This window comes from Hyla sarda, unplaced genomic scaffold (assembly GCF_029499605.1).
Source record: "Hyla sarda isolate aHylSar1 unplaced genomic scaffold, aHylSar1.hap1 scaffold_69, whole genome shotgun sequence".
NCBI lineage: Eukaryota > Metazoa > Chordata > Amphibia > Anura > Hylidae > Hyla > Hyla sarda.
The window spans coordinates 510,721-525,120 of NW_026610707.1; the positions used below are offsets into that span (position 1 = coordinate 510,721).

General features: G+C 36.5%; 1 protein-coding gene across 4 annotated transcripts in view; it reads left to right on the forward strand.

Moving 5' to 3' along the window:
• STK33 (serine/threonine kinase 33) overlaps positions 1–14,400 on the forward strand; it is a 79,973-nt gene that overhangs the window by 36,077 nt on the left and 29,496 nt on the right. For all 4 annotated transcript variants that reach the window (XM_056554372.1, XM_056554373.1, XM_056554371.1 and 1 more), the window contains exons 2-4: positions 11,097–11,213; positions 13,378–13,491; positions 13,637–13,741. In XM_056554372.1, the coding sequence (XP_056410347.1) occupies positions 11,097–11,213; positions 13,378–13,491; positions 13,637–13,741 (336 nt within the window). The remainder of the gene's footprint in view (positions 1–11,096; positions 11,214–13,377; positions 13,492–13,636; positions 13,742–14,400) is intronic.

The window sequence follows — 14,400 nt, forward strand, 5'->3', positions numbered from 1 at the left end:
GTGTTATATAGAGGATGATATCTTATTACAGTACAGTAGTGTTATATAGAGGATGATATCTTATTACAGTACAGTAGTGTTATATAGAGGATGATATCTTATTACCGTACAGTAGTGTTATATAGAGGATATCTTATTACAGTACAGTAGTGTTATATAGAGGATGATATCTTATTACAGTACAGGAGTGTTATATAGAGGATATCTTATTACAGTACAGTAGTGTTATATAGAGGATGACATCTTATTACAGTACAGGAGTGTTATATAGAGGATGATATCTTATTACAGTACAGTAGTGTTATATAGAGGGTGATATCTTATTACAGTACAGTAGTGTTATATAGAGGATGATATCTTATTACAGTACAGTAGTGTTATATAGAGGATGATATCTTATTACAGTACAGTAGTGTTATATAGAGGATGACATCTTATTACAGTACAGTAGTGTTATATAGAGGATATCTTATTACAGTACAGTAGTGTTATATAGAGGATGATATCTTATTACAGTACAGGAGTGTTATATAGAGGATGATATCTTATTACAGTATAGTAGTGTTATATAGAGGATATCTTATTACAGTACAGTAGTGTTATATAGAGGATAATATCTTATTACAGTACAGTAGTGTTATATAGAGGATATCTTATTACAGTACAGTAGTGTTATATAGAGGATGATATCTTATTACAGTACAGTAGTGTTATATAGAGGATGACATCTTATTACAGTACAGTAGTGTTATATAGAGGATGATATCTTATTACAGTACAGTAGTGTTATATAGAGGATGATATCTTATTACAGTACAGTGGTGTTATATAGAGGATGATATCTTATTACAGTACAGTAGTGTTATATAGAGGATGATATCTTATTACAGTACAGGAGTGTTATATAGAGGATGATATCTTATTACAGTACAGTAGTGTTATATAGAGGATGATATCTTATTACAGTACAGTAGTGTTATATAGAGGGTGACATCTTATTACAGTGCAGTAGTGTTATATAGAGGATGATATCTTATTACAGTACAGTAGTGTTATATAGGGGATGATATCTTATTACAGTACAGTAGTGTTATATAGAGGGTGATATCTTATTACAGTACAGTAGTGTTATATAGAGGAGGAGATCTTATTACAGTACAGTAGTGTTATATAGAGGATGATATCTTATTACAGTACAGTAGTGTTATATAGAGGGTGATATCTTATTACAGTACAGTAGTGTTATATAGAGGGTGATATCTTATTACAGTACAGTAGTGTTATATAGAGGATGACATCTTATTACAGTACAGGAGTGTTATATAGAGGATGATATCTTATTACAGTACAGTAGTGTTATATAGAGGGTGATATCTTATTACAGTACAGTAGTGTTATATAGAGGATGATATCTTATTACAGTACAGTAGTGTTATATAGAGGATGATATCTTATTACAGTACAGTAGTGTTATATAGAGGATGATATCTTATTACAGTACAGTAGTGTTATATACAGGATGATATCTTATTACAGTACAGTAGTGTTATATAGAGGATGATATCTTATTACAGTACAGTAGTGTTATATAGAGGATATCTTATTACAGTACAGTAGTGTTATATAGAGGATGATATCTTATTACAGTACAGTAGTGTTATATAGAGGATGATATCTTATTACAGTACAGTAGTGTTATATAGAGGAGGACATCTTATTACAGTACAGTAGTGTTATATAGAGGGTGATATCTTATTACAGTACAGTAGTGTTATATAGAGGATGACATCTTATTACAGTACAGTAGTGTTATATAGAGGAGGACATCTTATTACAGTACAGTAGTGTTATATAGAGGATGATATCTTATTACAGTACAGTAGTGTTATATAGAGGGTGATATCTTATTACAGTACAGTAGTGTTATATAAAGGATGATATCTTATTACAGTACAGTAGTGTTATATAGAGGATGATATCTTATTACAGTACAGTAGTGTTATATAGAGGATGACATCTTATTACAGTACAGTAGTGTTATATTGAAGATGATATCTTATTACAGTACAGTAGTGTTATATAGAGATGATATCTTATTACAGTACAGTAGTGTTATATAGAGATGATATCTTATTACACTAGAGGAGTGTTATATAGAGGATGACATCTTATTACAGTACAGTAGTGTTATATAGAGGATGATATCTTATTACAGTACAGTAGTGTTAGAGGATGATATCTTATTACAGTACAGGAGTGTTATATAGAGGATGATCTCTTATTACAGTACAGGAGTGTTATATAGAGGAGGAGATCTTATTACAGTACAGTAGTGTTATATAGAGGATGATATATTATTACAGTACAGTAGTGTTATATAGAGGATGATATCTTATTACAGTACAGTAGTGTTATATAGAGGATGATATCTTATTACAGTACAGTAGTGTTATATAGAGGATGATATCTTATTACAGTACAGTAGTGTTATATAGAGGATATCTTATTACAGTACAGTAGTGTTATATAGAGGAGGATATCTTATTACAGTACAGTAGTGTTATATAGAGGATGACATCTTATTACAGTACAGTAGTGTTATATAGAGGATGATATCTTATTACAGTACAGTAGTGTTATATAGAGGATATCTTATTACAGGACAGTAGTGTTATATAGAGGGTGATATCTTATTACAGTACAGTAGTGTTATATAGAGGATGACATCTTATTACAGTACAGTAGTGTTATATAGAGGATGATATCTTATTACAGGACAGTAGTGTTATATAGAGGGTGATATCTTATTACAGTACAGTAGTGTTATATAGAGGATGATATCTTATTACAGTACAGTAGTGTTATATAGAGGATGATATCTTATTACAGTACAGTAGTGTTATATAGAGGATGATATCTTATTACAGTACAGTAGTGTTATATAGAGGATATCTTATTACAGTACAGTATTGTTATATAGAGGATGATATCTTATTACAGTACAGTAGTGTTATATAGAGGATGATATCTTATTACAGTACAGTAGTGTTATATAGAGGATATCTTATTACAGTACAGTATTGTTATATAGAGGATGATATCTTATTACAGTACAGTAGTGTTATATAGAGGATAATATCTTATTACAGTACAGTAGTGTTATATAGAGGATAATATCTTATTACAGTACAGTAGTGTTATATAGAGGATATCTTATTACAGTACAGTAGTGTTATATAGAGGATGACATCTTATTACAGTACAGGAGTGTTATATAGAGGATGATATCTTATTACAGTACAGTAGTGTTATATAGAGGATGACATCTTATTACAGGACAGTATTGTTATATAGAGGATGATATCTTATTACAGTACAGTAGTGTTATATAGAGGATGATATCTTATTACAGTACAGTAGTGTTATATAGAGGATGATATCTTATTACAGTACAGTAGTGTTATATAGAGGATGATATCTTATTACAGTACAGTGGTGTTATATAGAGGATGATATCTTATTACAGTACAGGAGTGTTATATAGAGGATGATATCTTATTACAGTACAGTAGTGTTAGAGGATGATATCTTATTACAGTACAGTAGTGTTATATAGAGGATAATATCTTATTACAGTACAGTAGTGTTATATAGAGGATATCTTATTACAGTACAGTAATGTTATATAGAGGTGATATCTTATTACAGTACAGTAGTGTTATATAGAGGATGACATCTTATTACAGTACAGTAGTGTTATATAGAGGATGATATCTTATTACAGTACAGTATTGTTATATAGAGGATGATATCTTATTACAGTACAGTAGTGTTATATAGAGGATGACATCTTATTACAGTACAGTAGTGTTATATAGAGGATGATATCTTATTACAGTACAGTAGTGTTATATAGAGGATGATATCTTATTACAGTACAGTAGTGTTATATAGAGGATGATATCTTATTACAGTACAGTAGTGTTATATAGAGGATATCTTATTACAGTACAGTAGTGTTATATAGAGGATATTACATCTTATTACAGTACAGTAGTGTTATATAGAGGATGATATCTTATTACAGTACAGTAGTGTTATATAGAGGATGATATCTTATTACTGTACAGTAGTGTTATATAGAGGGTGATATCTTATTACAGTACAGTAGTGTTATATAGAGGATGATCTCTTATTACAGTACAGTAGTGTTATATAGATGGTGATATCTTATTACAGTACAGTAGTGTTATATACAGGATGATCTCACATCTTATTACAGTACAGTAGTGTTATATAGAGGGTGATATCTTATTACAGTACAGTAGTGTTATATAGAGGATGATATATTACAGTACAGTAGTGTTATATAGAGGATGATATCTTATTACAGTACAGGAGTGTTATATAGAGGACGATATCTTATTACAGTACAGTAGTGTTATATAGAGGATGATATCTTTTTACAGTACAGTAGTGTTATATAGAGGATGATATCTTATTACAGTACAGTAGTGTTATATAGAGGATGATATCTTATTACAGTACAGTAGTGTTATATAGAGGATGATATCTTATTACAGTACAGTAGTGTTATATAGAGGATGACATCTTATTACAGTACAGTAGTGTTATATAGAGGATGACATCTTATTACAGTACAGTAGTGTTATATAGAGGATGATATCTTATTACAGTACAGTAGTGTTATATAGAGGATGATATCTTATTACAGTACAGTAGTGTTATATACAGGATGATCTCACATCTTATTACAGTACAGTAGTGTTATATACAGGATGATATCTTATTACTGTACAGTAGTGTTATATAGAGGATGATATCTTATTACAGTACAGTAGTGTTATATAGAGGATGACATCTTATTACAGTACAGTAGTGTTATATACAGGATGATCTCACATCTTATTACAGTACAGTAGTGTTATATACAGGATGATATCTTATTACAGTACAGTAGTGTTATATAGAGGATGATATCTTATTACAGTACAGTAGTGTTATATAGAGGATGACATCTTATTACAGTACAGTAGTGTTATATAGAGGATGACATCTTATTACAGTACAGGAGTGTTATATAGAGGATGATATCTTATTACAGTACAGGAGTGTTATATAGAGGATGATATCTTATTACAGTACAGTAGTGTTATATAGAGGATGATATCTTATTACAGTACAGTAGTGTTATATAGAGGATGACATCTTATTACAGTACAGTAGTGTTATATAGAGGGTGATATCTTATTACAGTACAGTAGTGTTATATAGAGGGTGATATCTTATTACAGTACAGTAGTGTTATATAGAGGGTGATATCTTATTACAGTACAGTAGTGTTATATAGAGGATGACATCTTATTACAGTACAGTAGTGTTATATAGAGGAGGACATCTTATTACAGTACAGTAGTGTTATATACAGGATGACATCTTATTACAGTACAGTAGTGTTATATAGAGGATGATATCTTATTACAGTACAGTAGTGTTATATAGAGGATGATATCTTATTACAGTACAGTAGTGTTATATAGAGGATGATATCTTATTACAGTACAGTAGTGTTATATAGAGGATGATATCTTATTACAGTACAGTAGTGTTATATAGAGGATGATATCTTATTACAGTACAGTAGTGTTATATAGAGGCTGATATCTTATTACAGTACAGTAGTGTTATATAGAGGATGACATCTTATTACAGTACAGTAGTGTTATATAGAGGATGATATCTTATTACAGTACAGTAGTGTTATATAGAGGATGATATCTTATTACAGTACAGTAGTGTTATATAGAGGGTGACATCTTATTACAGTACAGTAGTGTTATATAGAGGATGATATCTTATTACAGTACAGTAGTGTTATATAGAGGATGACATCTTATTACAGTACAGTAGTGTTATATAGAGGATGATATCTTATTACAGTACAGTAGTGTTATATAGAGGATGAGATCTTATTACAGTACAGTAGTGTTATATAGAGGATATCTTATTACAGTACAGTAGTGTTATATAGAGGATGATATCTTATTACAGTACAGTAGTGTTATATAGAGGATGATATATTATTACAGTACAGTAGTGTTATATAGAGGATGATATCTTATTACAGTACAGGAGTGTTATATAGAGGATGATACCTTATTACAGTACAGTAGTATTATATAGAGGATGATATCTTATTACAGTACAGTAGTGTTATATAGAGGATGATATCTTATTACAGTACAGTAGTGTTATATAGAGGATGATATCTTATTACAGTACAGTAGTGTTATATAGAGGATGATATCTTATTACAGGACAGTATTGTTATATAGAGGATGATATCTTATTACAGTACAGTAGTGTTATATAGAGGATAATATCTTATTACAGTACAGTAGTGTTATATAGAGGATATCTTATTACAGTACAGTATTGTTATATAGAGGATGATATCTTATTACAGTACAGTAGTGTTATATAGAGGATGACATCTTATTACAGTACAGTAGTGTTATATAGAGGATGATATCTTATTACAGTACAGTAGTGTTATATAGAGGATGACATCTTATTACAGTACAGTAGTGTTATATAGAGGATGATATCTTATTACAGTACAGTAGTGTTATATAGAGGATAATATCTTATTACAGTACAGTAGTGTTATATAGAGGATATCTTATTACAGTACAGTATTGTTATATAGAGGATGATATCTTATTACAGTACAGTAGTGTTATATAGAGGATGACATCTTATTACAGTACAGTAGTGTTATATAGAGGATGATATCTTATTACAGTACAGTAGTGTTATATAGAGGATGATATCTTATTACAGTACAGTAGTGTTATATAGAGGATGATATCTTATTACAGTACAGTAGTGTTATATAGAGGATATCTTATTACAGTACAGTAGTGTTATATAGAGGATGATATCTTATTACAGTACAGTAGTGTTATATAGAGGATGATATCTTATTACAGTACAGTAGTGTTATATAGATGGTGATATCTTATTACAGTACAGTAGTGTTATATACAGGATGATCTCACATCTTATTACAGTACAGTAGTGTTATATAGAGGGTGATATCTTATTACAGTACAGTAGTGTTATATAGAGGATGATATATTACAGTACAGTAGTGTTATATAGAGGATGATATCTTATTACAGTACAGTAGTGTTATATAGAGGATGATATCTTATTACAGTACAGTAGTGTTATATAGAGGATGATATCTTATTACAGTACAGTAGTGTTATATAGAGGATGACATCTTATTACAGTACAGTAGTGTTATATAGAGGATGACATCTTATTACAGTACAGTAGTGTTATATAGAGGATGATATCTTATTACAGTACAGTAGTGTTATATAGAGGATGATATCTTATTACAGTACAGTAGTGTTATATAGAGGATGATATCTTATTACAGTACAGTAGTGTTATATACAGGATGATCTCACATCTTATTACAGTACAGTAGTGTTATATACAGGATGATATCTTATTACTGTACAGTAGTGTTATATAGAGGATGACATCTTATTACAGTACAGGAGTGTTATATAGAGGATGATATCTTATTACAGTACAGGAGTGTTATATAGAGGATGATATCTTATTACAGTACAGTAGTGTTATATAGAGGATGATATCTTATTACAGTACAGTAGTGTTATATAGAGGGTGATATCTTATTACAGTACAGTAGTGTTATATAGAGGGTGATATCTTATTACAGTACAGTAGTGTTATATAGAGGGTGATATCTTATTACAGTACAGTAGTGTTATATAGAGGATATCTTATTACAGTACAGTAGTGTTATATAGAGGATGACATCTTATTACAGTACAGTAGTGTTATATAGAGGAGGACATCTTATTACAGTACAGTAGTGTTATATACAGGATGACATCTTATTACAGTACAGTAGTGTTATATAGAGGATGATATCTTATTACAGTACAGTAGTGTTATATAGAGGATGATATCTTATTACAGTACAGTAGTGTTATATAGAGGATGATATCTTATTACAGTACAGTAGTGTTATATAGAGGATGATATCTTATTACAGTACAGTAGTGTTATATAGAGGCTGATATCTTATTACAGTACAGTAGTGTTATATAGAGGATGACATATTATTACAGTACAGTAGTGTTATATAGAGGATGATATCTTATTACAGTACAGTAGTGTTATATAGAGGATGATATCTTATTACAGTACAGTAGTGTTATATAGAGGGTGACATCTTATTACAGTACAGTAGTGTTATATAGAGGATGATATCTTATTACAGTACAGTAGTGTTATATAGAGGATGACATCTTATTACAGTACAGTAGTGTTATATAGAGGATGATATCTTATTACAGTACAGTAGTGTTATATAGAGGATGATACCTTATTACAGTACAGTAGTGTTATATAGAGGATGATATCTTATTACAGTACAGTAGTGTTATATAGAGGATGATATCTTATTACAGTACAGTAGTGTTATATAGAGGATGATATCTTATTACAGTACAGTAGTGTTATATAGAGGATGACATCTTATTACAGTACAGTAGTGTTATATAGAGGATGATATCTTATTACAGTACAGTAGTGTTATATAGAGGATGACATCTTATTACAGTACAGTAGTGTTATATAGAGGATGATATCTTATTACAGTACAGTAGTGTTATATAGAGGGTGACATCTTATTACAGTACAGTAGTGTTATATAGAGGATGACATCTTATTACAGTACAGTAGTGTTATATAGAGGATGATATCTTATTACAGTACAGTAGTGTTATATAGAGGGTGATATCTTATTACAGTACAGTAGTGTTATATAGAGGATGACATCTTATTACAGTACAGTAGTGTTATATAGAGGATGATATCTTATTACAGTACAGGAGTGTTATATAGAGGATGATATCTTATTACAGTACAGTAGTGTTATATAGAGGGTGATATCTTATTACAGTACAGTAGTGTTATATAGAGGATGACATCTTATTACAGTACAGTAGTGTTATATAGAGGATGATATCTTATTACAGTACAGTAGTGTTATATAGAGGGTGATATCTTATTACAGTACAGTAGTGTTATATAGAGGATGACATCTTATTACAGTACAGTAGTGTTATATAGAGGATGATATCTTATTACAGTACAGTAGTGTTATATAGAGGAGGAGATCTTATTACAGTACAGTAGTGTTATATAGAGGATGATATCTTATTACAGTACAGTAGTGTTATATAGAGGATGATATCTTATTACAGTACAGTAGTGTTATATAGAGGATGATATCTTATTACAGTACAGTAGTGTTATATAGAGGATGATATCTTATTACAGTACAGTAGTGTTATATAGAGGAGGGATATTAATGTATATTCTCAGGTTTGCTATAATACTGCCCCCTGTGGCTGTCTGTACATATAATACTCCGCAGTATCCCACGTCTTATCTTTCTTATATATTTTTCGGATTCTCCATCTTGTTTTGATATTTAATAACATTTCTGGTCACATTCGCTCCCATTTTCTCTTCTATATAACAGGATAGAACGGTCATCAGTAGAGTCACAGCGCCACCTGCTGGGTGCATTGGGGTAGGACGGGATCTCACCTGCATTGTCATTGGGTCTTCTTCTTTGTATTCAGTAAATCATCACCTTATGGGTCATGCGTCCCCCGTACACCGGCCCCCAGGTCACTTCTCTCCAGGGATCAATGGAACTAAACCTCGTTAGAACTTGTTAAGAGTTAATGGATTCTGAGCTGATGTCCTGTCTAATGAATCCCAGCGCTTTTCCCTCTGTGGCAGCGGCGGCGGCACCAGATGCGACCTCTATATTACATCTTATATATTTTATGAAGAATTTATAAGTTACTTAATCTCTAAACTAAAAAGTGTAAAAATATAAATAAATAATAGTTTTGGTCCCGACATTGTCCTTAGCTTTCTCATTGTAAAATGTCTGTAGTGATCAATATTATACAATAGTATCAAAGATGGATGACCATACAGGGTGGAGTATTACAGAATACAGGTGCAGCACAGGAGAAGACTTGAGGACGGATAGAGAAGGATGATGGGACAGGGTGGAGTATTACAGAATACAGGTGCAGCACAGGAGAAGACCTGCGGACGGATATAGAAGGATGATGGGACAGGGTGGAGTATTACAGAATACAGGTGCAGCACAGGAGAAGACCTGAGGACGGATAGAGGAGGATGATGGGACAGGGTGGAGTATTACAGAATACAGGTGCAGCACAGGAGAAGACCTGAGGACTGATAGAGGAGGATGATGGGACAGGGTGGAGTATTACAGAATACAGGTGCAGCACAAGAGAAGACCTGCGGACGGATATAGAAGGATGATGGGACAGGGTGGAGTATTACAGAATACAGGTGCAGCACAGGAGAAGACCTGAGGACTGATAGAGGAGGATGATGGGACAGGGTGGAGTATTACAGAATACAGGTGCAGCACAGGAGAAGACCTGAGGACGGATAGAGAAGGATGATGGGACAGGGTGGAGTATTACAGAATACAGGTGCAGCACAGGAGAAGACCTGAGGACTGATAGAGGAGGATGATGGGATTGGGTGGAGTATTACAGAATACAGGTGCAGCACAGGAGAAGACCTGAGGACGGATAGAGAAGGATGATGGGTCAGGGTGGAGTATTACAGAATTTAGGTGCAGCACAAGACCTGTAGACAGCAGTGAGAGATGACAGGGAGGGGGAGACATTACTTATTGTAGGCGGGGCATAACTCGCACTATATTTCCAGTCTGGGGGAGGGGAGGTATATAATATCCTCCATAGGGTGGAATGTCTGGTAATGTTGTACTTGAGGCATTGGTCTGAGTTAAGGCAGATGTCCAGACAGCGCGGTGGGCGGAGCTTTGTCTAGTTGGACGCTCTCCTGTAATGTTAAATATAATTGCTCCTCCTTATTGGTCTGTAGCTGCTCCTCCCCTATGACTCTTCATACAGTCCATACACCTTTCTTTATTCATCCTGTAGATGCTGAGCTCAGAAGGACGAGATGCTGGAAGGAAGATGGTGTCCCAGTGGCCGCGAAGCAGCAGCGCCGAGAATAAAGTGCCGCACACCCGAATGGACGATGAGGCCGCAATCCAGGTACCGCACCTTGTTGTCGCTTCTCCTTCTTCACTGTCCTTTTCTCCTGTGCTCTGTCTCAGTCTTTTTTTTTCGTGCTCTGTCCTCTGTCTCAGTCTCTTTCTCCCGTGCTCTGTCCTCTGTCTCAGTCTCTTTTTCCTGGGCTCTGTCTCAGTCTCTTTTTCTCCCCTGCTCTGTCCTCTGTTTCAGTCTCTTTTTCTCCCCTGCTCTCTCCTCTATCTCAGTCTCTTTTTTTCTCCCATGCTCTGTCCTCTGTCTCAGTCTCTTTTTCCAGTGCTCTGTCCTCCGTCTGTCTTTTTCTCTTGTGCTCTGTCCTGTCCTCTGTCTCAGCCTCACTTTCTTCCATGCTCTGTCCTGGTCTTCTGTGTTGACCTCTACTTCTTCTTCCCCTCTTGACCTCTTCTCTCTGTCCCGTCTTTTCTCTCTCTCTCTCTGTCCCGTCTTTTCTCTCTCTCTCTGTCCCGTCTTTTCTCTCTCTCTCTGTCCCGTCTTTTCTCTCTCTGTCCCGTCTTTTCTCTCTCTCTCTCTCTGTCCCGTCTTTTCTCTCTCTCTCTCTCTGTCCCGTCTTTTCTCTCTCTCTCTCTCTGTCCCGTCTTTTCTCTCTCTCTCTCTGTCCCGTCTTTTCTCTCTCTCTCTCTGTCCCGTCTTCTCTCTCTCTCTCTCTCTCTCTGTCCCGTCTTCTGTCTGTCTCTCTCTGTCCCGTCTTCTCTCTCTATCCCGTCCCTCTCTTTCTGTCCCGTCTTATCACCTGCGCTGCCATGTCAGCCCCGCACCCCGCGCCGTCATGTTAGCCCCGCGCCGTCATATCAGCCCCGCACCCCGCGCCGTCATGTTAGCCCCGCGCCGTCATATCAGCCCCGCACCCCGCGCCGTCATGTTAGCCCCGCGCCGTCATATCAGCCCCGCACCCCGCGCCGTCATGTTAGCCTCGCGCCGTCATATCAGCCCCGCACCCCGCGCCGTCATGTTAGCCCCGTGCCGTCATGTTAGCCCCGCGCCGTCATATCAGCCCCGCACGGCTTATGACCAGGGAGGATTTCCTGCTCCACATGTAGCGTCACATCCTCTCTGCCCTGGTCTCCATTATCAAACAACAAAAAACGTGGTCTCAAATGGCTGGAGATGCTCAACCCCAAATGCGGTTGTGCATTTATACTGGGGGAGCAGATCCTGCCCTTGTAGTCCGTTGCTAAGGGCGATCCCCAGCATACAATGGAGGATGCCTGCAGCGGACTACAAGTGCCACAATAGAATCCTACACCAGATAAACGGTGCGGATGTGTAACAATTAGAATAATACAATACAGGAATATAGGTCACTACTGTGGTAGATGTAACAATGACATTGGCTATCCCTCAACACTGATGGTAAAATTGAGACATTCGCCAGTGTATCCTTATATGAAGGACACACCAGAGCCCGCACACCAACGCCAAGGTTTCTCAAAATGGTGCGGGACCTACTTGGAGGTGTGTAAACTCCATAATTAATGCGCCTTGAATATCTTCTAAGGCAGCATTAAGGTAGCACCTGTGAGGCCAGGCACCCATATTAGCCAACTCAGGTGGGGCTTGCAGCTTGCCTCCGCCCCCTCCCCCCCCCCCCCCCACTGTATGGGTGCTCAGTCATGCTGGAGGGTATCTGGGAGGAGGCTGTGAGTCGACCGCATGCTGCCGTAATTGCCCACTGGCCCCTGTTTTGCTTATCATGCACAGGTAGGATTAGCGTAGGTCCCGCGCCATTTTGAGAAACCTTGGCGTTGGTGTGCGGGCTCTGGTGTGTCCTTCATATAAGGATATGCTGGCGAATGTCTTAATTTTACCATCAGTGTTGAGGGATAGAAAATGTCATTGTTACATCTACCACAGTAGTGACCTATATCCCTGTATTGCTGGTCTCCATTATCCCCTCAATAAGGCCATCAGTCATGTGATACATTTACAGGAGAGATTCAGTTCCCTGCTGTATATACAGGCGCTGCGTGTGGTGTCCTGTGTATAGCGGCTCCGCTGACAGTATATCTGGACTCTACACATGTACCAAGAGAATCCATTACTCCAGGAATGTAGCACAAAGATGGACACCGTGCAAATCACAAGTAATGGCGAGACGTGTTTGTGCCTCGGATGACGTTCTAACGCACTTGTGTCTTTTCTGTTTTAGCAAATCTATACCTTTGGGGAGAAGCTGGGACAAGGAAGCTTTGGGGTCGTCATTGAAGCCACCCACGGGGAGACCGGCAAGAAGTGGGCGATTAAAAAGGTCAATAGAGAAAAGGTAAAACGTTAATTCTGTATCTCTTATCAGTCACCGACTGTAACGACGATCACACCCGAGAAACTGACCTCCCCGGCGGCTACCGCCCCAGCACCTCCCCCGACTCCTCACATACCGCAAACTGTGACGCTTCTCTGTTCCGCAGGCCGGGAGCTCCGCTGTTAAGTTGCTGGAACGGGAAGTTTCCATCTTGAAAACGGTGAATCACAATCACATCATCCACCTGGAGGAAGTATTCGAGACGCCCAAGGTCAGATATAGACTATAGAAGAGTAGCTATATATGTTTCCACCATAAATCAGAGGTAGGTAGTTTTTATTATTTTGCCCAGCTCTGTGCTGCACCTTTGTTTTGATGCCGCCAGGGTTTACCAAAGGATTACCGATATAAAGGCCTACAGCTCCCTGATTCCTTTCCATCTCACAGATATTGGGGAGAGATTTATCAAAACCTGTGCAAAGGAAAACTTGCCCAGTTGCCCATAGCAACCAATCAGATCGCTGCTTTCATTTTTATGAAGGCCTGTGAAAAATGAAAGAAGCGATCTGATTGGTTGCTATGGGCAACTGGGCAACTTTTCCTCTGCACGGGTTTTGATAAATCTCCCCCATTGTCTTTTTACAGCTTCTTTTATGAGGTGTAAAATTGCACTGTATATGTTCCCTGGCTCCATACAGAACTGCAACTGCCCAGCATGTGAAACACAATCCCTTAAAAAAAAATGAAATCCCCTTTCTTGCAAATGACTAAAGGGGTTATTGCCTTCCATAGGGTATGTCATAAATGTTTAGAGATCCATGCCTATCATTAAAACTGGGGTCCTCCAACCCCTATCTTACCTGGAAAAGTAGCTGTTGGACGCCACATTCAGGTGGTTACTTAAAGGGGTCCTCCGCCCCTAGAAATCTT